This window comes from Podarcis cretensis (assembly GCF_951804945.1).
Source record: "Podarcis cretensis genome assembly, chromosome: 10".
NCBI lineage: Eukaryota > Metazoa > Chordata > Lepidosauria > Squamata > Lacertidae > Podarcis > Podarcis cretensis.
In genome coordinates, this window is record NC_137179.1 from 45,315,792 (window position 1) to 45,339,994 (window position 24,203).

A 24,203-nucleotide genomic window follows, 5' to 3' on the forward strand; every position below is an offset into this window, starting at 1 on the left:
CTTTAGTACACTCAACTTAAACTCGACTGCTTCAAGTCCAGACTGCGTGCTCAGAAAATTTTTTTCTGTATTTTGTAACGCAATAATTTTCTACCTGTGTTCTTGATGCTGCATGGAATAATGCATGAATCTGATCTTTGGAGTTGTTAAGTAAAGTATTAAAACTTATTAGCAGTGTGTTCTGTTCATTGAGAGAGGGGTAGAGAGGGGAAGCAAAAGGTCTAACAGCCTATATTCCTCATGCTTCACTGCGCTGCATGATTTTGTGGTTTTAAACTCTGCTGTGGGCTCTCTCCTGTTGAAGAGTGGGATCCAGCCTGCTTATAATCTAGCAAGGCAATGTGGGTAGGTAGTGATTCCCCCTCCTGTTTCTACCAAAGGGAATGGAAGAAATTTTCCTTAGACCAGCATTATGGGCTGTGTAAATTCTGCCATTGCTGAGGGCATGTTCAAGACATTCAAGGTCTGCTCCTCCCTGTCCTGCCAATGTCTCCACACTGTTTGGCTGCTACACTGGAGTTGTGTCAACATAGCGGTGTTGCATTGGTGTATCTGCACAGTTGTGTCAGCATACCTCGTATAGCAATAGCATCAAATAGCTTCTGCCATGTAAGCCACTTAGCCGAGTGACTGAAGCATAGGATCCTTCCCCATACAGTATTTGCTAAAGTGCCACAAAACTCTTGCGTGTGTATTTGGAAAATGACAAAAGTAGTATGAGCTACACTGAGGTCTTGTAGCTTGACAGCTGACGTCTTTTAATTATTCCAGATGACCTCATGAAAATAACAACTTCAGAACTTTTTTCAGATGGGTGGGGTATAAATAACAAAGTATTATTATCACCATCATCATAGGTAGCCGCCTCACTGAAGAACGACAACCATTTCTCTGGATTGCTTTACCCTAAACACACACAAAAATCTACTGGATTACACTAAAGCCTTTGTAGCCTGGAATCCCATTTCCCACAGTGGAGAGCCAGATGTTTATGGGCTGCCCCACCATCAAGCGATGAGGGCAACAACAGCTGTCTCCTAGTGTTCTTTCTGTTATTTAATTATTATGATTAAGTTTGATTACCTGGCCTTCAGCAGCAGTTCCCAGGGCAGGCTGCAACCATTTAATTTTGTTCAAAATAAATAATAATAAAAAACAGTTAAGTAACAGTAGGGTGGATCCCGAAAAAAAAACCGGTGTCAAAGGTCAGGGAAAGGAGGCGCGTCTTCAGCATTCTCAGAAAGCGGGTCAACGGAAAGTGGCCTCTGATCTCGGAGGCAGCCTAGAGCCATCTTTGCCTCGTTCTCTATCGATAACCTCACCCTCCGTGAATCTGATACCACATCTCACGGCAGCGGAGTCGCTTGGGGCCTAGATTCACTCTAAGCGTCACGAGCGGCGTCTGTGACAACCCTTCTGCGCCCCAAAGGAGTCGCCTCACTGTCCACTGAAACGGCCGCTCTGAGGGGATACAGTTCCAGAACCGGCCCTTTCTCTTTAAACTTCTACTGTTAAAGCACCGTTATTTATCATTCTTCCTTCCCACGGACTGCTGTGTAGAACTCGCTGCTGCCCATTGCCCACACACAGCGGTGGACTACAACTCCCATCATGCCGTTCGACGTCCCCTTTGTGATGTTTTCGCTGCCCCTTCTCGGAGGAAAGAGAAGCGCGGTGGTGGGGAGGGGGAGCGGGAGCGGGAGAGCGCGAGCGAGAGAAGCCGGAGCTGAGCTCTCGCGAGAGCAGGCGCCAGCAAACGGGGAAAGGGTGGTGTCTCGCGTACAAGTTTGGGGTCTGACTGGGCCGCGGCGGCACTCGGCCAAGGAACCGAAAGTGAACGGTGCGCTCGCTCGCGTGCACGTCAGTTCGAAGCCGCTCCCTGCCGCGTCGGTGAGCGGCTGAGTAAACCCCCTTATGGCGGCTCCTGCGCCTGAGGGGAAGGCGGCGGCGGCGGCGGCGGCCTCGAGCGACCTCTCTCCGCGAGAGGAAGGGGAGCTGGAGGACGGGGAAATCAGCGACGACGACAACAACGACAGCGGGCCTCCGGAGCCCAGCAGTAGAGATGGCGGCGGAGGCAGCACCACCAAGGGCCCTTACGCCAGGCGTAGGCCGCCTCCCGACCTGCGGAACAGCCTCCTCCTCTCCTCGTCTCGCCGCTTCTCCCACTTGCGCCACCAGCCTCCCCCTGAGCTCGGGCACCTCCATGGCCGAGGAGGAGGAGGAGGAGGCGGCGGCGGCTACCGACTCAAGGAACCTTTCCGGCCGCACCCGCAGCAGCCGCCGCCTCCGTCGTCTTCGTGCTCGCGGCTGCCGCCCGGCTCGCACCAGGACTCCGGCCCCAGGCTCTCCTTCTGGGAGCGCAGCCACAACGCCCTGGACCGCTTCCGCTTCCGAGGAAGGCCTTTTCGGGGCGGGGGCCGATGGGGCAGGAGCCGAGGAGGAAACCCCCCGGGAAGACCCCCCGGGGGAGGTGGGGGAGGGGGCGGCGGCGGGTACGGCGGGAACCAGGGCTGGAGGGAACCCTCTCCTCGGAAATGTATCCTTGCCATTAAGAAAAGGCCACTTGGCCTTTCTCTGCTGCGTCTCGCAGTGGGGTTGCCTGTCCTGGTCTCTTACAACATGGGGTAGTTGGGCCCCAGGGTGGTCCTGGAGTTGGACCGGCGGCCTGTTTCGTTTTCTCTGGTCTGGGTGGAGGCCGTAGTGACGACAGCAGAAAGGGCAAAGCGGAAATGAATGCAGAGGTAGGGTGTGTGTGTGTGTGTGTGAGAGAGAGAGAGATTTAAGGAGGTTCTGCAGAAGTGAAGTGTGTGGTCCGAGACAGAAGATGTCATCTGGTATCTTGGGAGGAGCTTCATTGGCTTTCAAATGTGATGCCTGAAATACTTGAAACACTTAATGAGTGCTGATTTTACATTTAAGCAAGTTTGCTGGCCACACAGCTGGCCTTTAGTTGTGTAACCGAAGATGGCAGGGAATATCCTAACCAAGGAATGCTTAGTTTGTCCTCGACCGAGAATATGTTTTTAATTTTTGTCTTTCTGTTTTTAGGATGAGAAATGTACAGTGGTGCCCCGCAAGACGAACGCCTCGCAAGACGGAAAACCCGCTAGACGAAAGGGTTTTCCGTTTTGGAGGCACTTCGCAAAATGAATTTCCCTATGGGCTTGCTTCTCAAGACGAAAATGTCTTGCGAGTTCCTGCGGTTTTTTCCCTCCCCCCCTTTTTCTAAGCCACTAAGCTGCTTATCAGCTGATCTGCTAAGCCGCTAATAGCGCTAATCTGCTAAGCCGTCAATGGGCTTGCTTCGCAAGACGAAAAAAATTCGTCTTGTGAGGCACCACTGTAAATTTCCTTGAAATGTTGAAGGCATAGGGGGAATAGTTCCCCCTTTCTTTTGAGGGTGTGGAACGGAAACATGCAATTCTTGCATCAGTATATAGTACTATGTACTAAAATGGTACCTTTAAAAAGTACTATTGAAATGTTATCATTTTCATCAGTTTTTAAAGCATGTTTACTTATGAATAATGCCCAGAAGATTACATTCATTATGGTGGCCATCCTAGGAGTACATCCCATTGAACTCCTAGGGCTTATGTTTGAAAAGATTATGTTGTTCGTTGTGTAGCAGGGTGCCTGTGCTGTAGCTGTTTGAGAAGATAAGTGAAAACGTTGGCCACAGGGGAAAGCCAGGTGAAAGGACAGAAAATGAAGGATATTTAAGTAAGGCTGCCCAATAACATTCTCAAGCTGTCTGGCAATTTAAATACTATCAGAGAACAGCATACTGTCTAAAATTTCTGGTGGAGACAAGCTTAAAGCCAGATGACAAAAAAATAAAATAAAACCCACAAAAATAATTAGTATAATCACATTTTGTTTATAAAGGCACAGGGAAAATAGAAGTTTATTTACCTGGTGCCAGAACGGCAATAAAGAATATGCTAGGCCTGCATGTGTCTCTCTGGATAGAGTGTTCTACAGTTCATGGTTGCTGCCTGTCTAAATGGAGGCACCTTGAGCAGGACCTGTGAGAGGGATCTTTTGGTTAGCCATGTTAACTGAGGCTTCTGGGAAATGGAAGCCACCAACATCTGGAGGGCCACAAGTTTCCCATGTCTGGTCTAATATTTAAAAACAGCACTTTGATCCCAGAAACTGACTGGGAGACAGTACAGCTGATAAAACAATAACATAATTAACACGCTAACATATCCCAGTTAAACGCCTTGCTGTCCTATTTTGGACCAGCTGCAGTTTCCAGGCCCTTTTCAATTGCAGTAATGTAAATCGGAGGTTACTAGAGCATGTGTAACTATTCCCAGGCAGTTTCCATCTATGTATGGCTGCAGGTGACATAACAGCATAAGTTGATAAAAGCTTTTAGTATCTCCAGACAAGACCGAATGGAGGCAAGCGGAACATACAAGCAATGAATGTACTGTATGCTCGTGTCAGAGCTGCAGTTAGATAGCAGAAATTGGAGATTGCTTATGTTTGTTATTAAATTTAAATGTATATTCAAGGACTCTATTGCTTGAGTAGCTGATCATTGTCAGAAATTCCATCAGTGATTAATATCTTTCACATTTATTATTTGAACAAGTAACTTTTAAAAACTGAATTTAAGTTCACTACTAGAGTCATATTCTTTAGTTACACATTGTCTAGGGCGTGGTTCTCGTCCAGTTTATTAGTTTCAGTTTTGCCCATGAACTGAAAGAATAAAAAAGGCATATTGTGGGGGCATACAGAGAACTGTTTAGTTTGTTCTGTGTGAGCTGCATGTAGTAATTTCCTCATATGTATCTCTGTGTCTTTATGGAATTATGTAAATAGAGAATAGGATAAAAGCTGAGGCTTCTCAATTGGTTCTACTGTATATTTTTACTCATCTCCCAGTTTTATTCTTCTAAAGATGACACAAGGAGTTGCTTTTGTTTCTCTTGGGTTGCATTCTATTTAGAAGCAGATAACTTGCTTCAATGGTCAAATTAAGCTTGTGGTATGGTAAATAGAGTGGTGGACTTGGAATGTTGACACTGCTTAGTCCAGATCGTCCTGGATGGTGAGTTGCTGTCTTTTCAGCTTTGCCTTATCCTGTTAAGTGGTTGTGAGAATAAAACAGGACAACCCAATGTTTTCCTTCTTGTGATCACTGGAGGAAAGAAACTTAGGAAAAATAAAATGGATTTTGCCTTCCAGTCTCTGCATGTAACTCTGTCACTACAAGCTGAGTTCAACATGTTGCAATGCAAGCCTATGACTGGCTCAGTGTGGAAGTCTGTTTTGGCTAGCTTTTACCCCTTGACGGCTATTGGTTTTCTGTTAGATCAGAACTGCCCAACCTGGGGCTCTTGTTTTGGACTAACTCCTATTAGCTCCTCAATGCATAGCTGGCGTAACACATGAGTAAGCTTCTGTTTTTGAAACACCATTGGATTCTGTTCCAATGTATTTTAGGATGCTTTCCAATCAGAGGCAGTTGTTCAAAAGAACCACTGTAATGAAGTACTGTGTAGGCAGCTAATTAAAACCCTGAAGCCCTAGTTCTAGGGGAATGAAGAAAGCACATAAAATCATACTGGCCACAGAATTTAGCTGCCTGAGTATATGGAGTTTCATTTAACAGAAACAACTTTCTGGTCTCTTATCATGGTGAAGACATATTTGAAAGTGCAGGCAATGTCTAGTGAAATCAGGCCTGTGATAGCTTAATACTGCTAGTAGTTAGAGGTGAGCAGCTGTGCCTGCACTACTGGTTGCCCATATTTAGGGAAAACCAGAACATTTGCAGATAAAGGAGTAGTAGAATAAAGTATAAAAAGAAGAGGTCTAATATATACAAATCCTAATAATTTTACATATACAACAAATGGACTCAATTATTTTTAGCACAGAGTGCACACAGCCTTAAGGTATATCTGTGTCATAAATGAGGGCAGTTTCAGTGGTGTCCAGATCTTTTTCAAAGAGGGCCAGATTTGATGAAGTGAAGGGTCGTGGGGGCCGACCACAGTTGTTGACCTTTTTTTAGGATTGAAGTTGTTGAGTTTCTTTTAGGATTGAAGTTTACCCCAGGAAATAAACAGCCACACGGGTGGGATTAAACCAACCAGCAGGCCGAATTAGGCCCCCGAAACAGACTTTGGACATACCTGCTTCAGACTCTGTACTAGAGGCTGTTATGGGTTACAAGCCGAGGTAGAGAAAGCTCTGTTGCACATCCGGAAGTCCTTGTGCTAGCAGAATTGTTTAGTTGGATACTGCCTAAAGTATCAAAATTCACCAAACTAAGTTTTTTTGACCCCTTATACTTAAGTAGATCTGCCACCAGCTTATTTAAATATGAAAGAGGCCAGCCAGAAGTAGTTGTGTATTGCTAACATTTAAGATTGTGATCAGAAATACTTTAGGGGAGGAAATCATCTGGGATGTGTATAATGAGAGTTGGCGTGTCCCAGGAGGGAAAGAAACCAAACTGGTTGTGGCACTGGAATTGAGGTCAGGAAACCTCTTCAAAGGGGTGGTTGCAATGCCTGGCGTCAGGTGTTTGGGAAGAGGACAAGAGAATGCCGCTTCACTTACTGCAGAATCTTGTAAGGAAGCACTGTGTGAGTAAACATGGAAGTTGTATGTATTATCTCCTGCATGTTGAAACATGATTGAATTGCTGTTTGGAATGAAAGGTTTCAGTGGCTATATGCTTTTGATCACTTCCTTACAATGGTGCAAGTAACAAATGTACTCTAGACAATTTTCTTAATAAATAAATTAGCCAAAAGCTTTGGAAAATCTCCATCTAGAAAGCAGAACTATTCATCTAAGAATGATAACTCTGTTGAAGAGAGTTTTGAGGATCTGTTGTTGAAATATAAGCAGATTCAACTAGAACTTGAATATATTAATAAAGATGAGAAACTGGCTCTGAATAACAAAGAGGAAACTGCTCAGCAAGGCAACGATGGAATGGCCAGTCCTGAGGACCAAGTATCTGCAGAAAATATCAGTATTACAAAGGATGCTGTAAATGAAGTGTCTCCTGAGGAGAAGAATAAAGTGTTAACCTTTCAGGCATTTGAACTGAAGCCTCTCAGGCAAAAACTGCCAACCCTAGCTGAGAGGAGCAAGTTGAAAAAAGTGAAAGATGGAGTAAAACAAGTGTCACAGAAAACTGAAATACTGGATGCCAGTCAAGGTAATTGTTCTTTATGTGTAATAAACTCATGATTTTATCCTTTCTGTAATTTTTAAAACTGCTTTTTCTTGTGACAGAGTAGCTCGCATTTTTAGAGACATTGTAATGTTGGCACAGATTACAGTTCGTTGTTTTTATTTAACTTTTATAACTGGTAAACAGAGAAGTGCTTTGAAAATGCGACATTTCCTAAGAATGTTTATATCTTGTTTTACTAACAGAATATAACTCAAGTAAATGCAGCCAAGAATAAAGAGAGAATCAAATAACAATCTAACATCTATTAAAAATACATTGTAAAAATAACGTATAGGGGGAATTCCATCCCCTCATTTGTTTGATAACTTTGGCATGCACTTCTGTTTTATCTTTCCATTCCTTGACCATTGTTTGCCTGGGAACTTGGAACAGATTGAATCTAGAGTGCTGTTTAGTACTGGAGGAGAGATGTTTATCTATTTTTCTACCTTTTGGCTGTTGGAAATGCTGCATGTTTCATTTGAGGGCATAGCAAGCATTCTTTACAATAGTAGTGTGGACAAAACAAGCCTGGACCTGACTGTAAGAGTAGATAGTTTGGAATCTGCAGTGTTGCTCTATGAGTTGAGGTCCTGAGCTGATCTTGATAATGAGTTTGGGGGTGCCTGGGACCCTCTGCTTGAGTTTCTCTCACACTGTGATGCTGATGCTTCCAGGCCTTCAGACTGCGTCACAGAATTAGTGGAAGTATTAAGGTGACCAGGGAGCATGAGTTTTCCCCAGTATGAAGTACACCTCTTGTGTAATGTAATAATAAAATAAGAGAGGAAGACAGGAACTTAAGGGAATGTGTGCTTGCTTTTGCACACAGGGCAAGTATAAATTGGGACCATGGAAAGAGTAAAAGAACCTGGCATATAGATTTTGCAGCTTACTATTCTACTTACTATACATGTTAGAAATTTATGTATAATATGACTGTTCCTTTGCATGCTTAAATTCATTTACTTTGCCATTGTGCTTGATAAAATATATCTTTTATTTTTAAGCAGTAGATGAAAAAGAGCAAGGAGAACAAAATCTTAGCCCACCAGATGCTGCAGTAGAGAAGGTAAGTGAAGCCACTTGTTTTTTCCAGCTGCAAAATCAGTCACTTAAAATTTAGCTTTAGCCTAATGTATACTTACAGTGCAATCCTATGTATGTTGTTTCAAAGCAAGTCCTACAGTGTTAAATGTGGCTGATGCCTGAGTAAAATGTTTTAGGATTCTGTCTGTAGGGTTTGAAAACCATTCTGTGGGTACTGTAACTAGTGTTTTGCATAGAGTGAATTTTTTTTAGTCAAAACCTTTAAAAAATATCAGTTTAATGATGAATAAAGAACTGAAGTGTGTTTGTGCTTTTCATTTCACAAAAGAAATTGCTTGATGAAGAGGAGGAGGTGTCAGAGTTGCAGCTAAGACTACTAGCTTTGCAGTCTGCCAGTAAAAAGTGGCAACAGAAAGAGCAACAAGTGATGAAAGAAAGCAAGGAAAAACTTACAAAGGCAAAAAATGTACCACAAAAGGTCAAAACCAGCACAAAATCGCATTCGACCAAAAAAACCAGCACTGCAGGTAAATGGTTAAATTGGTGAGCAGTGGCTTTCCAAGTTGAGATCTGTAAAGTTCAATATTTGACAGCTTACTTTCTCCATAGATTTGTTGTGTGTCTTCAGAAAACTAAGTGTAATTAATCAATACTCTTATTTAAAGCTAAGCAAGCACTGAGGAAACAGCAAACAAAAGTGTGGAAAAAACTGCAACAACAGAAGGAACAAGAAAGGCGTCAGAAGGAAGAGGAACAACGGAAACAAGAAGAGGAGGAGGAGAGAAGGAAAAGGGAAGAGGAAATAAGAAAAATCCGTGATCTTTCAAATCAAGAAGAACAGTATAATAGGTTTATGAAGCTGGTTGGAAGCAAGGCAAGATCAAGAAGCAAGGTAAATTGACAGGCATGGAATATGGCTTTAACATGGATGTACTTGTGTAATTAATGTTGCTGTTGGGGGTGGGGTGGGGTTTGCTCATCTTGGTGACCCATGATCTGATAGGATTAGATTAGGACTTGAGGGTCTTGGCTCTCCTTGGATATAGACATATTAGTCCTGGACAACTTGCTTTCTTTCAGCCTGCTTTCTATCAGAAATACCGACCATCTTCTCTAATTTGCTGGGCTTTATGAAATAAGGGTTGTAAAACCTTTGGTAGTGCTATGTAAGCAAAAAATGCTGAGCAATCTGGAAAACGAGAACTTTTAAATTCAAGTATATTATACACATTAAAAAAACTGAAAGTCGTTGATGGTTGTCAAAGGAATTACAAATGGCAATTGATACAGATGAGTAGGAAGACCAAATTAGGCATAAAATTCTCACTAGTAAATAGTGAGGCCTTAACGATTAGTGGCAACTGTGCTGAGGCACTGTAAATATTAAACTCATTTTGTTAGTCATGTTTTTAAGTTGATTAGGAATGGTGGTGTAAATATCCATGATTTGAGAATTTTCTGTTGTGAGCAGTGCCACAAGCACTTGTGTAAAATTGCATCCTGAAAGCACAAGGGATTATTTCCATTTGTGTTTTCATTGGGGAATAAAAGCAGTGACTGGATGTGCAAGGTGTTGTAACAGTGAGAAATTGCAGAAATTCCTGAATCCCTCCAACTATATTTCTGACTGTAGCACATTCTTCCCCAGAGGAGAATCTGAAGTAGTTTTAAGTTCATTTTGAGTCCATAATATGAATTCATGGCTGACGGTGGAGTTCAAGTCCTACAACTAGGTTTTCGCAGGGTCAGCTACAGCTTTGAGAGGGCTCTCTGCCAAATGCCTTTTGCAGAAAGGCAACACAAGATTGAGAATGAGGAACTGTGACTTAAGTTACTGTGGGCACCAGCAGAAAAGGAATGTCTGCTCTGGGGCCTGTTCCTTTCAATTTTCTTTATTTCCTGGTGCTCCATTGAGTGTTTGGAAAGAATCTAATTTTGAGGGACTGGGGACCCTAGAGGAACACAGATAGCAGTGATTCCCCTGCCACTACTGGCTGACCACCTTGACAACTTCTATCCCTAATAATAATAATAATAATAATAATAATAATAATAATAATAATTTTTTATTTATACCCTGCCCTCCCCAGCCAAGGCCGGGCTCAGAGCGGCTTACAAGCAATAATAAAAACAAGTTGAATGATTACAACTTAAAAACAAAATTAAAATACAACATTAAAATATTGAAACAAGCTTTGCACCATAGTTAGTCACCTGGATGGGGGGGGGGGAGCAGCAGTGGCCAGTCAGCAACAGAGGAAAAGCACTGCACTCTGTACTACTCTGGGCTTCCTGGCCTATTTCCACTGATGGGCACCTGCCTAGGATTGTCAAGGCATTTCTCTGTCCGTGGCTCACTCTCTCTTTCTTGCAATGCTGCTAGTTGGGTCTCACACCTGATGTACACCCCAGGGAAGGAAAGGAGCCCGGGGACATTGGAGACAAGGATAATTACAGTAGCAGCAGCTGTAGCTGCTTCAATCAGCACTCAGTGATTTTTTAAAAAGAGGCTGACATTAGCCTTGTGATAGGCCATGCCATATGCTGACGCCAACTGTACCATTCTGTTGTCATGACCCAGGCGATCATAATTATTCATTTTTTTGCAGGTTGGAAATGGTTGGGAGATTTGCCTTCCCACACACTTAAAAATAATTACAGTATGACTTGGTAGCTTTGAAAAATGCAGTGTTTTGTAAAAACAAACTATTCTGCTGCTTGTTGTCCCTTACTGAAACCACAGTTGTTACGAGAGAAGATCCAGTAAATAGGAGTCAGTAGTTTGCCACTGCTATCTTTCCTATAGCTTTTCTTCCTGCAAGTGGGCAGCTATTTGAGGCAAAACAGGCAGCATTGCATGTGTTTAAGAAAGGAAATAAAATATATCTGAGGCTAACCAAACTTGTTTTTTGTGTAGTCTTCAGATAAAGACTTGAGACGGTCAATAGATAAGCAATCTACGGAGAGTGCAGGAGGAATCTATCAATATGATAATTACGATGAAGTTGCCATGGACACAGAAAGTGAAACTAACTCTCCTGGTAAGTGTTAATTTACCTAATGTGTGGATTACAACATTTTATTTTTGCTGATTTCCTAATGAAGCCATAATTAAAGCTTGTGTTCTACTGTTTTATTTACTCATTTATCTATTGTTATGGCTGCTACATGAAAAATAAAAAATTCAATAGCTGACCCAGCATAAGAGCAGGAGCAGTATGTGATGAGAGAAATTACTGCTTATTCTATTGTTTGGGTCTTGATGGTTTTTATGAACTGAAGTACAGTTGTACCTTGGTTTTCTAACAGCTTAGTTCTTGAAAGTTTTGGCTCATGAACGCCGCAAACAGAAGTGACTGTTTTGGTTTGTGAACTATTTTTGGAAGCCGAACATCTAACAGGGTTTCTGCGGCTTCTCATTGGCTGCAGGAGCTATCTGCAGCCAATCAGAAGCCACGCTTTGGTTTTGACAGTCGAATGGACTTCTGGAATGGATTCCGTTCGACTTCCAAGGTACGACTGTATATAAAGGTTATATAAATAAAATCTTGCCTAGTGTAACCTTTTATTTTTTGCTTTCCATAATCCTTTTGTAGCATCATCTCCAGTGCAGCCTCCGTATTTTGAATGCCCTGCTGGATACTTTTCTCCTACCATTCCACAAATAACACTGCCTCTTGCAGCACAGATTTCAGTAAGTGCTTTTTCAAGATGGTCGTTTTGAAGTAGAAACATTTGAAACCAGAAATATTGTTAGACCAGCTTATCTTTAAATTATGATGCGCTTCTCTTTTGTGTGCATCCCTTCAGGCTGTCTTGGAAGTTATTTCTTCTGGTATATATTGAAATGGGACTTGGCCTGGATCAAAATTATTTCTAGTCCCACTCTTATTACTGATTAATGCTATTACGAATACTCACTGAGCTTCTATATCCTGTGCTACCTATTTCTTCTACTGGAAATATAAATTAAAAAATCCCCAGTCAGTATATGGCTACTTACTACTAAACTTTTGTGCGTTTTTAGAGTTGTGTTGCTTAAATGTTATTTAAGGAACTAAAATGAATAATTAAAATCACTTACCTGGGAGTAAGTTCAACTGCTTAGTGCAGTCTAGTACTGGTGACTAATGGTTTTGAATAAGCAAGTCATTCTCTGTTATTTTCTGCCTTGGAAAATCTTGATTTTCAACTGCAGTATCTTGGCTTTTGGAGTTGCTGATGTTTTGTATTGAACCGTAGCATGAGCCAGATGTGCTTGGCACACTATTTGTGAAGGTCAAGTAGTAATTAAGCTATTTCTCTTTTCCTTTCCAATGTTTTAAGGCTTTGCCACTAGGTAGCCAGTTGTATGTGGAAGGTATTTCAAGTGCTTCTCTTGAGCCACTACCACCCCTTCCTCCACTTCCACCTGAAGAACCTGAACAGCCACCCAAACCGCCATTTGCAGATGAGGAGGAGGAAGAAGAAATGTTGCTTCGAGAAGAGCTACTTAAATCTCTAGCAAACAAACGAGCTTTCAAACCGGAGGTATTTCTCACTTCTGAATATAGCCACTAGATGTCAGCCCTGGTGCATTACACCAGAAAAGTTACCCTTACACCAGAAAAGTTTTTTGTGTTAGTTTGGAAAAACAAAAGTGTGACTGGACAACTTGAAGGTGGCATGCAGTTCTTTAACCATCATAATCTGTTCTTTAACTTTAAAAGGATTTTAAAGTTCTGTTGGTTAGGGTTAAATTTGCTGTAAACTGAACAAGTTGCCTCCCACTTGTTTGGTATTGTCCCAGCTATTTCAGCTGGATAATTAGTAGGATTATGACATTTCACATGGTTGAAATCTGAGCAACGATTACTTTACTTACAGCTGATGGTGGTCATTTCCATGCTCAATGGCTTCTGTTGTCGTTAAAAATCTATGCCTTCTAAAATGGCAGCTTCTAACAGGCTGAGCAGGCTATATTTGTGTTACGTTTTTGCAGCATTTGTGTATTTAAATATTTAAAAGCCTTTCACAGTGGCTTTTCTGATTATTTATTTATTTATTATTTCTGATTATTTATTTATTTATTCTGATTATTTATTTATAGGAGAACTCAAGTAATAGTGGTCCACCTTCACCGCCTTTCCCCAATAACTCCCATGCCGTGCCAAGAAGCAATCTTTCAGCCGTCAGTATTAACACTGTTTCTCAACCTCGTGTAAAGAACACAAAGATTATTAGAGTACCAAGACTCCCACGAACAGTGATTACGGTAATGAAATATTTTTTTCTTGGCTTCATATAGGAAGGTGCATCAAGTTTGAGGTTAACATTGCCAAAGTAGGGCAAGAAACTAACATTCAAAATCCTAGGTAGTTGGTTTGTGCTGATTCGGCAGCTGGGAACAGTAGCATTTTGGAGGTGGGTTAGGTTGGTTCCTGTGTACTGTTTCTTTCAAAGAAGAACAACGCCACTATTCTTAAGAGTATTGCTCACTCAAAATTATTTAACCTTTTAATTCTTTAGCTTCCAAAGCACAAGTCAGTCGTGGTTACACTGAATGATTCAGATGACAGTGAATCAGATACAGAACAACCCATCTCTGCTGCTAGTGTGTTTGGTGGCCTAGAATCTATGATCAAAGAAGCTCGAAGGACTGTAGAGGTAAATAAAATGGATGTGGAAATGACATTATTTGAAAAGAACACATGATACGCAGTTTTTTAAAATCTTAACCTGCATTTGCTGTGTACTGCAATGGCCAGCTGTGTAAAACAGACTTCCTTGTCTATAGGTAGGAGAACAGGAAGGACAAACCCTCCAAGTCTCCCTATTTTCTAGGGACGTCCCTGATTTAGAGAAGCTGTCCTGGTTTCTGATTTGATCCTGGAATGTCCTGCTTTTCCTTGGGACACCCCTGTTTTCATTGGAGAAATGTTGGAGGGTATAGCGTTATTTGACCCCCAAGCCACCTGAAGGCAATCCTGTATAGGGAGGATTTTTTAAAAAAATGTTTTATTATGTTTTTATATATGTTGGAAGCAGCCCAGAGTGGCTGGGGCAACCCAGTAAGATGTGTGGGATATAAATAGTAAAATTATCGTTATGTAATGGGACATCCCTATTTTTATTGGAGAAATGTTGGAAGGTATGGGTAGACTTAATTGGTTCAGAAGTTAGGAGAAACAAATTATTCCTTTCAGAGAAGAGTTCATCCCAGTCCTTGAGCCCGCCTTCTGACAAGGAGTGAAAGTCATTGCCAGCCTTTTATCTTTAAGTACATTTTGTCTTATTTTCCTCCCTGCACCTGAAGTGAAAGCAGGAGCTTAGTACTTGTTCGCACTGATCCCTTTGGGTAGCTATACAATAAGCAGATCACCTGTCAGAGCTCCAGGTCTCCTTTCTCATGTTCTCATTCAGTGAAGGAGGTCCTGTTTCACACTCTTGCTGGTGAAGACTGCTAGTTGAGCACAGGAGTCGGCAGCACTGCACTGCTTTCTTGTCCTGGCCCTCATTTTTAATTGGGGATATGAGATAGTCAATGCGTATTTACTTTGGGCTCCAGCAGTGTGCCTCTTTCAGTAGGTGTGTGCCACGGCAGGTTTTCCAGAGAATTGCCCATAATAGTCTGTTTACTCTGGAACCCACTGCGGAATGTGGTTCTGCTTCAGAGTATCCTTGTTCTGCCTGGTCTTCTACCATTAAATGAAAAAGAGAAGTTGGACATAACTTTACAGAAGGAATCTTCATAGCTAGGTAGGAGAGCATGTAAGATCTTGCCAGCACTAGAGAAGGATTTGACTTTTGGGTGGCTGTGGGGGCAAGTTGTATCCTGTTAAAATAAGCTATAACTTGGACTCATAATATCCTTTTGAAAGTGTCTTTTTGCTACTTACTTTTCCCTTATATTTCCCTGGCTATTCCGGTTCCCTTGTGGATGGCTCATTTTTTCCTCAAGTCTTACACTTAGTTTGTTCTTACTCAAGTTTTTTTTTCCTTTCCAAAACTGGAGAGGAACTCTCCTTTTAAAAGAGGCAAAGTTGGTTGACCCTGCTTTCTGAATCAGTAGTGTTAATCCTGTCTTCTAGATAGAAAGAAACTTTGTGGTAAATCCAATTTCCCTTTCTTCAATAATTTCAGTTTTTTATTTTGGTTCCTATATGTAACAGTGTTGGATTCTTCTGTTACAGGCATCAAAACCCAAAGCACCTTTAAAATCTGAAAAAGAAAACAATCCTGTAAGAACCCCAGAGGCCTTACCAGAAGATAAAAAGATTGAATACAGACTCCTAAAAGAAGAGATTGCCAGGTATTTGGGCTTCGCACAGTGAAAATCAAGAAAAGCACTTGAGTTGTTAGCCAAAAACTGACTGATTTAAAAATCAGTGGCCTGATGTAGTCATCCATATTTTTTAATTATTCTATTTTGTTTATTTAAAGCTTTGGTTTTATTTATAAATTATCTTGTGAGCTGTTCTAATTCAAAGTGGTAGTGATAACAAATCTTTCTTGGAAAATAAGCTTCAGATTTTTGTCTGAAAACTGAAGTTTTGAAAATAATGTGTCTTGAATATTTTAGCAGGGAGAAACAACGCCTGATAATATCTGAACCCTTGAAGACAAGTTCATCACCAGCAAACTCTGACGTTGAAGTTGATGGGGTTGGTAGGATAGCAATAGTAACAAAACAAGTTACAGATGCAGAGGCAAAACTCAAAAAACACAAGTAAGTCTCCTCATCTTAATGGTAACCCTCCATAGCAATGGTTAGTATGTGTTGTTTGTGTGTTTGGGACACTTCACTTTAACTACATGCAGGTCCCACTATCTGTCCACTCATTATGTAAAAATTCCCTTATCTGAACATGAGAACTTTGCACCCGTACTATGCTACACATACAAGCGGATTTAGATATCGAAACAGCTGGACCTGCCTATGAACAAAATACTATGAGAGAATGACTTTCCTTAATCTCAGTGAAAATAAAACAACAGCTTTAAAGAAGCTCATTTAGTCCTCTTCTTATTTGTTTGCCTTTTGCTGGTTGGGGGCAGCCTGTTTGGGTGCTGTGCTCCCTGATCCTGGCTCCTTCATTTTCGTCCCCGATGCCTCTCCCCAGCAGCCATCCTTGCTCTACCCTTGTCTCCGATCCACCCCTTGTGTGCAGAGAAGTTGCTCATGAAGGAGCAGGACCATGCATGATTGGGACTTCCTGCTAAGCAGAAGGATTGGATCTTGAATGGTGCTGCTCCTTCACAAGCAGCTTTCCTTGTCTGCTGGGAAACTGCAGTGGTGATCTCCCCACCAGCTCTCCGCTTCTCTGTGTTTTTCTGCCTGTGCCTTCCCACCCCAGTATAATGCTCACTGCAGCTTCACAGCATTAAAAATCCCCCAACAATAACCTTAATATAAACTTAAATAATACCTAGGTACTTTGAACAGTTTAGATGGTGGCTCTAATTTCATACAGCTTTTGTATCTAGAAATGAATATAGGTGGAATTTGAACTCCATTTTCTTTTCTTTAGACTTCTCTTGATGAAGGATGAATCTGTGTTGAAACATCTATTGCAGCAAGAGGCAAAAAAGAAAGAGTCTGTTCGTCTTGCTGAAAGCAAGATTGCAAAACTTAATGAGCAGCTGCAAGCAGCAGAGAAGATATTAAATGCTAATAAAGTGTTCTTGAAGAAGCTTCAGGAACAAGTAAGTTGTCTTTTTCTATAGCACTATAAAACATGCTTGTTTAACTGTAGTGTTTTAGGACAGTCATTTTTTACTAGACATATTTCAGACTAATTTGTTAGCTTATTTGGTTTATATCCATGCTTGGGTTCAAACGTGACATCTGAAGAATGCATAAATATTTCAGATCCACAGAGTACAGCAACGAGTAACAGCAAAAAAAGCGCTAGCATTAAAATATGGAGAAGAGCTTGCTCGAGCGAAAGCACTGGCTAGCAAAGAACTTGGAAAACGAAAACTTGAATATGATCATTTTGGAGTAAGTATAGCCTTGAAAACTTAGTGTTAAAGAAGCTATCATTGTATTTAATGGACTTCCATTGTTACAGATTGTAGACCAGAAAACAAGAATATTAACCGAGAGCTGAAATGAACTTCCAAACACACCTGTGCTTTATAATACCAGTTCTCAGTTCTTGGAGAAAGCATAAGGGATTGTTGCATTATGAACACTGGCCACAATCCAAGTAGCATTCTACTTTTTCTGCGTGCTAAGGAGGGTTTGGAGTTCTTTCTCAAAGGGCACCCATCCTTGCCACATGGAATTTGAAAGTGAGATTTTCGAATTCAATTTGTGATCCGGCACAGGGACTTTTGTGCTCATTTATTATCCTTACTATTAAAAAGTCAAAAATCCCATGAAATGCGCCTCAACTGTTGGTTCCATTCTGGGAAATCATAGCTTTCAGAGATCATGTTCAACAGATTTGAATATTAAAACTTACACTACTGTACCTAAAAGTTTGTTGACATTTCACTCTGAAATACAGCACGATGTCAGAGACAATCCCCCTCTGCCCATTTCAGACCTAAGGTTAGAACTGGGGAAGGCAGTGTGAGGGATTCTGTACTATGTGAAAACATGACCCTGCTCTCTAGGTAGTACTGAGCTCAGCAGGGTAAAGGCTTGCCTAGTAAGTGCAAAGAAAAAGCTGTCATTATGTATTCAAGGCCACACACTTCTTTCTGCCAGCTCAGATGGACAATAGGAGGCAGAGCTGGAGGCTTGGCTTAGAGTTTGTCAGGTGCTCGGAATATCCCATTAGAACAGAGACAAACTCCATCTGCTCCCACCAGCTTGGAGCTGCATGGAGGATGCAGAGACTGGCTTAGTCTGTGCCCTTGCTGGGAAGCAAACAGATCAGTTTGGAGGTTGTTTCTGTATTTGTAGGCTAAGTGCACATGTTCCAAGCACCTGACATGCATAGAGTCAAAACAAATTCCAGGCTGGGCTTCGGATTATCCATCCCCTCTCCCCGCTAGTCTAAGTTGGGGGAGAGTCTGCGGTTTGTCACCTTTGCTAAGGACTGAATTAGCTCTTCCCACGGAGAGCAAAATTGTGGGTTCTTGGAAATATACTTGAAATGACATAGATTAATTGAAACCCTAATAGTTATACCACTGGTAAATTATGCTCTGTTTTTCCCATTTGTATGTGTGAATTGTCTGGTAAGAATTTAAACTACAAAGCTAGTCAGAAGTGTGTGTGTGTGTGTGTATTTATTTATTTATTTATTTATCTTGACTGTAAATGTGAAGTGTTAAGAATTTTGAGTGTGTTTCTTGGCAGCCAAACAAAATATTGAAATTGGAGAAATCTCCTTCGTCGAGCCCCAAGAAACATTCAGCAGAGCTGATTGCACTGGAGAAAAAAAGATTACAGCAACTACAGTATGAATATGCTCTAAAAATTCAGCAGCTGAAGGAGGCCCATGCCCATCAGACTAAGGACCGATCAAATATTCTTCCTGTTACAGAAGAGGAACCTGAATTTGCACTACCTCAACCTTCCCTTCATGATCTGACACAAGACAAACTGACATTAGATACAGAAGAGAATTATTGTGATGATGAAATTTTGTCCAATTCCACCAGAGAACGAAGGAGGTCTTTCAGAGAATCAAATTCTTCTACTAAACCTAACCTTAAGCACGTTGACACCCCCAAGCAAGAAACTTCAAGCAAACTTTCTAAAAAGGCACTAGAACAACCTGAGCTCTTTTTGGGTTTGAATATTGATGAACTGAAAAAACTTTATGGGAAAGCTGATGGCTTAAAAGATCTCTTGAGAGAAAATACCATGCTTACGGTTTCTAATGAAGAAAACTTACATGGGCAGGTAATTCAGTGTACTATTTAATACTAAAAGATCAAGCTTTTTAAATGAATTACTGTGGCTTGAGTCTCTGTATGGTTATATATTGTATCTTTCCCCTAGGAAATAAAAGTGGATGTGGACCCTTTCACAGCTCCAAGTAAACAAACAGAAGGGAAGCCATATCCGTTTGGACCTTATCATAGCCCACTTCTTGTTTTTAAATCCTACAGGTATGAATACTGAGTTGATTAAGGATGCTATGTTGCATAGCGGCTTTGAGTATGGTTGGAGATTTCTGTTGTAAACTCCTTTATATGAAAGAATGGTGAGCTTTGGAGTAGCAATGGAGAACAGAGCTGTAGAACTATAGCTACATTTATGATCCTTGAAGAGGAAGAGCTCTGCAGATGTGAGAAATGAGTTTGGTAGCAAATGTTGCTAAATCGCTCTTGCATTTGTAATTATTGGACTTTCATTTAGAACAACAAACACCAAACTGTAGACAATTTAAATGCATTACATGAAGAGGACACATACACATGTAAACAAAAAACAAAAACAGCTACAAAATACATATAGAATACAGAGTTATTTCTTAAAAGTGGGTGGTAAGAATTACGAACTACCAGCTGACTTGGTCTTAAATACTTTTGTGGATGAAAGAAAAACAAGCTTCTATTCCCTTTTGGGATGAACAGCAGGAGGTACTACATATCTGCTTATGGTTAAGATTATCTTCGAAAAGTGAAGTTCAATTTTAGTACCGTTAGTACATGTTTGTGTGTTAACTATGAGCTAATTTTATTGGCCTGGATATATTAACATCTCATGTTGTTACTTTGCTTAGGTTTAGTCCCTATTTTCGAACAAAAGAAAAGCTTTACCTCAGTTCAGTATCCTACAGCAATATGATTGAGCCTAAACAGTGTTTCTGCCGTTTTGATCTAACGGGTACATGCAATGATGATGATTGTCGATGGTGAGTGATTCTCCCCTTCACCTCATATTTCTTTAATTGAATTATTTCTACCTTTGGGATTCCAAGCAAATTTGTCATTTGATTAAGAAATATTTTTGTCTGTTGCTTATGTTAAAAGAAAAGGAGAGTTCATTGAAGAATCTGTTTCACTTTTGTATCCTGGAAAGGATGGGAATGAGGGGAAAGGTACACAGATGGCTTTTTTGGCCATGGCAGTGGAGGGAATCCCTGCCCTTTGTTATACAAACAGATGTGTCCTGGTCTGTGCATAAAAAGAAATGAACCTGGGGTACATTTAAAGATATCAGTACAGTGGTACCGCTGGTTACAAGTGCTTCAGGTTACGAGCTCCGCTAACCCGGAAGTAGCTGCTTCTGGTTGCGAACTTTGCCCCAGGATGTGAACGTCCGCCGGAGGTGTGTGCACAGCGGGAGGCCCCATTAGCGAAAGCATGCCTCAGGATAAGAACAGTTTCAGCTTAAGAACAGCGATCCTTTCTCCCATAGTTAGGGTTTTGAAGCAAGGCGCTTGGAGAAGCCTTAATCAATGGAGTGGAGTGGGTTGGGGACACCTACAGGAAAAGAAAGTCATTGATATTTGTGTGTGTTTTATAGAGCACTCCTAATTTGCAGTCCATTAGAAGTGTTAAAATAACTCATTTAGTCTCCTCATCAATTCTCATTTTATACATTCTTCAGTTTTGATGTTGCATGTTATTTAAAATCTATTATTATTATTATTATTATTATTATTATTATTATTATTATTATTATACCTGTTCACTGGATTGAATTGGGAATTACAAATTGGACCCTGCCCTCAAAACACTTGTATTCAGCTGCTAGTAGCCGTATCATATTGACATAACTGTGTGACCTTATTTAAACTTCTCATGACAGCTAACATTTGAACATGAGGTGCATTATGTCAGAGATGCTCTTCAAAGTTCACTTTGATTTTGAGTAATAAAAAGTTAGAGATGCGTTCTGTAATACACCGGGATTACTGAAGTCAGTCCTTATGAGTAATAGTGGCACCTGAGTATTAGGTAGAGTGCATATGTACACTATCCTGTCTTGTATACACTTGGCTTGCAGCTGCACACTTATTAGAGTTTCTGGAAAGGTTTTAAATGCTGTTTGAAAATAACATTCACTTACTTTAGGTATGATGTTCACAGAGTCTTTGGCTGATTTTTAAGTGGGATTATTTTTTATTTCAGGCAACACATGAAAGATTGCACTCTCAGCCGAAGACAGCTGTTTGAGGATGTTCTTTCATACAATTTAGCTCTGATAGGCTGTTCAGAGAAAAGCACTGATGAAGAGATAAGCACAGCAACAGGTATGTTGCTTGTTGGTCTTGCCAGCAAGGCAATTTAGTTCCGCAATTAGGTATTCTAGCTTCATAGCCAAAAGTTAAGGAAGCAAGCTGCTTCCTAATGCATGCTTTCACTCTGCACTATATTAATATTAAACAAAGTGTGATTCAACCTTCTGCTGTCATGTGTAAATCTGTAGTTGCTTTTTACTTTTCAGCTGTGTAAGTTTTCAGCAAAAGATAATAAAACTGAAAAGTATTTGCAGTTGTATTGATGGACATTGATGCCACCATTTTGAAACAATTTGTAGTGTTATAAGTTTCATCAGAGTTCTGTGGATTTGGTCATGGATATACAGTATGAATGCATATAGTTGTAAATTACTGATAACAATATGTCTTAGATATTGCTACCATCTTATTTCAGAAAAATATGTTGAAAAACTGTTTGGTGTAAACAAAGATCGCATGGCAATGGATCAAATGGCTGTTCTTCTTGCTAGTAATGTCAATGAAAGCAAAGGTCACAGTAAGTAACTTCTTTAATATCTCAAGATCCAGTCTACAGCAGTATTGAGTGGAGTTTGTAAAAAAACTGTTGTAGCTGGATAAGCAAGATTTGCTTTGATGATAAAACATGATGTAAGGAATTTAATGTATACTTCAATTTAATTTCTCTTGCAAATAGCCCCTCCGTTTACAACTTGGAAAGACAAAAGGAAATGGAGACCTAAGCACTGGGAAAAAACTCATTTGGACAGTGATATCAGCAGTGAAGAGGAACAGTCTTCTGGACCTATTAAATATGGTAGCATTAATTATTATGCAACTAAATCTGGAATGTTAAGAGTAATTTTGAAAAAGGGCAAAAGAATGTACTCGAACACATTTACTTGTCTCTTTATTTGCCTTGTAATGATAAAAATGATACAGTATAGGCATATAGACCTGGTGTCACAGGTAGGTGGCACCATTTCCACACAGACCCAGTGAAACTTAGGTTTGAAAAAATCATTCTATTGCCTGCAATGGAGGACTTCCTTGATGCCTAATTTCAGCAGGGGGCGGGTTGTTGCAGGATCCTGCTGGAGCTAGGAAAGGCCTCTGCAAGTATATGTGTATCTGTAGGCACTGTGTTGGCTTAGTGGTCAGTCCTGTGCCTGAGTCAGTCACATTAACTGGAAAAAAGTCTCCTGAACGTCTTGCACTGCTGTCACTCATGAGTCAGCACTGACTCACGTAACGATAAGAAAAAAATAAGAATGTTTAAATAAAATTCTAATAGAATATTAGACAAAAGTAACTCAGTTTATTTTGCCACAACAATTACTCTGTGTGCGCACATACATACTACTGTTTATCAGTATGTTTGGCTTTCAGTAGCTTGCTTTTTATTCACACTGAAGTAATAACTTGCTGCAAGTTGGATTTCAAATCATGAAAGTTGTGACAATCCTTAAAAAAAGAGAATTGTTTGTATTTGCAGCTCCCGCAGTACAGAACAGAATAAATCTTCCCGCTCTGGATGCTGTTGTGACTCCTGATGATGTTAGGTATTTTACAAATGAGACCGACGACATTTCAAACCTGGAAGCAAGTGTACTTGAAAACCCATATAACGTTCAGCTTTGGATCAAATTGGCCTACAAATATCTGAATCAAAACGAAGGGTGGGTAATTCTTTTTTTGCAAACAAATCAGTTGCACTTTTTGTCTCAAGCTTCTCACCTGTGCTGTTGGAAGCAAGCTTTGTTGCTAACATCAAAGGACTCTTTGTACAAATAGGTTATTATTTTAAAGCAATGGGGAGTGGAATTGATTTGCTCTTTTGTTGTGCACAGTCCAGAGTAAGCATAATAAATTATTATTATGCTTTAAAGTGCTTCATTTCAGCATGGAAATAGTAAAAAGAGGGTTCATTTTAAGAAAAATGAAGGATACAATTGATTGGATTTCTAAGGTTGGTTTTCTTAATTCATGATGATAAAATGGAAAACTCCTTAAGCAAGATGGTAGAAGTCATTTTCAGATGTTTTACATTTACATCAGGAACCAGCAGGTGTCTGAGAGTATTGGCAACAAACTGCAGTTGTACTTTACCATCCACAAGTGCCTTAGAGTTACTGTGCAAGTTCCCTGTTCTTCCTCTCACTGCTGCATTTCAAATCCCTCAAACTGTTTTAAATACGGAAGAGGAAAAAGGTCATGTATGAAGTGCAGAGAGCTTCTGAAGGGGAAATACATGTGCATGCCTTGGCATTGTACCATGAAACTGAGAATGTGAAAATGAATGTATTGCTTTCCTTTCTTATTGAAGATCATCCTCCGAACGCTTGGATTCTGCTTTAAATGTCCTGGCTCGAGCACTAGAAAACAACAAAGAAAATTCTGAAGTCTGGTGTCATTACCTCAAGCTATTTTCAAAAAGAGGAATTAAGGAAGAGGTGCAAGAAATGTGTGAGACTGCAGTGGAATATGCTCCTACTTACAAGATTTGGTGGACAGTAAGTTTGATCACTGGAAAAGCTATATGTAGTAATTATGAAGTTAGTACATATTAGCACACTGCATCTCACTTCCATGTATGTTTAATTTGAAGGCTTCCACGAAATAGCTTTTAAAGCTCAAAAAAAACTTTTACAAAAAAAATTTAAACTAAGGATTTCCTTTTTTCCTGCCACAGGGAATATAGAATCCCATAAAATGTACCAGACAAATGGATGCCTGTTAGGGCTTCCTTTCACATTACCTTGCATCCAAACTTTCCCCCCAACATCATGCCTCCAGGATAATATGTGATACAGTGCAATTGGCTG

General features: G+C 40.6%; 2 protein-coding genes across 6 annotated transcripts in view; one reads left to right on the forward strand and one right to left on the reverse strand.

Moving 5' to 3' along the window:
- Positions 1 to 1,484, reverse strand: part of TMEM19 (transmembrane protein 19) — a 30,153-nt gene extending 28,669 nt beyond the window's left edge. Inside the window, exon 1 of the mRNA XM_079993823.1 lies at positions 1,084 to 1,484. The gene's annotated coding sequence lies outside the window, so the exon portion shown is untranslated. The remainder of the gene's footprint in view (positions 1 to 1,083) is intronic.
- Positions 1,485 to 1,589: 105 nt separating this feature from the next.
- ZFC3H1 (zinc finger C3H1-type containing) overlaps positions 1,590 to 24,203 on the forward strand; it is a 34,532-nt gene continuing 11,918 nt past the window's right edge. For 4 of the 5 annotated variants that reach the window (XR_013843153.1, XR_013843154.1, XR_013843155.1 and 1 more), the window contains exons 1-22: positions 1,590 to 2,536; positions 6,779 to 7,198; positions 8,227 to 8,288; positions 8,595 to 8,793; positions 8,932 to 9,158; positions 11,184 to 11,307; positions 11,863 to 11,960; positions 12,593 to 12,796; positions 13,356 to 13,520; positions 13,775 to 13,912; positions 15,439 to 15,557; positions 15,828 to 15,974; positions 16,777 to 16,951; positions 17,118 to 17,249; positions 18,561 to 19,109; positions 19,209 to 19,318; positions 19,936 to 20,067; positions 21,290 to 21,411; positions 21,815 to 21,916; positions 22,076 to 22,195; positions 22,874 to 23,057; positions 23,705 to 23,891. Coding sequence is in view for 2 of the 5 variants with exons in the window: in XM_079993788.1 (XP_079849914.1) it covers positions 1,915 to 2,536; positions 6,779 to 7,198; positions 8,227 to 8,288; positions 8,595 to 8,793; positions 8,932 to 9,158; positions 11,184 to 11,307; positions 11,863 to 11,960; positions 12,593 to 12,796; positions 13,356 to 13,520; positions 13,775 to 13,912; positions 15,439 to 15,557; positions 15,828 to 15,974; positions 16,777 to 16,951; positions 17,118 to 17,249; positions 18,561 to 19,109; positions 19,209 to 19,318; positions 19,936 to 20,067; positions 21,290 to 21,411; positions 21,815 to 21,916; positions 22,076 to 22,195; positions 22,874 to 23,057; positions 23,705 to 23,891 (4,338 nt within the window). In the remaining 3 variants the exon portion in view is untranslated. The remainder of the gene's footprint in view (positions 2,537 to 6,778; positions 7,199 to 8,226; positions 8,289 to 8,594; positions 8,794 to 8,931; positions 9,159 to 11,183; positions 11,308 to 11,862; positions 11,961 to 12,592; positions 12,797 to 13,355; positions 13,521 to 13,774; positions 13,913 to 15,438; positions 15,558 to 15,827; positions 15,975 to 16,776; positions 16,952 to 17,117; positions 17,250 to 18,560; positions 19,110 to 19,208; positions 19,319 to 19,935; positions 20,068 to 21,289; positions 21,412 to 21,814; positions 21,917 to 22,075; positions 22,196 to 22,873; positions 23,058 to 23,704; positions 23,892 to 24,203) is intronic. The other variant, XM_079993789.1, reaches the window with a different exon arrangement.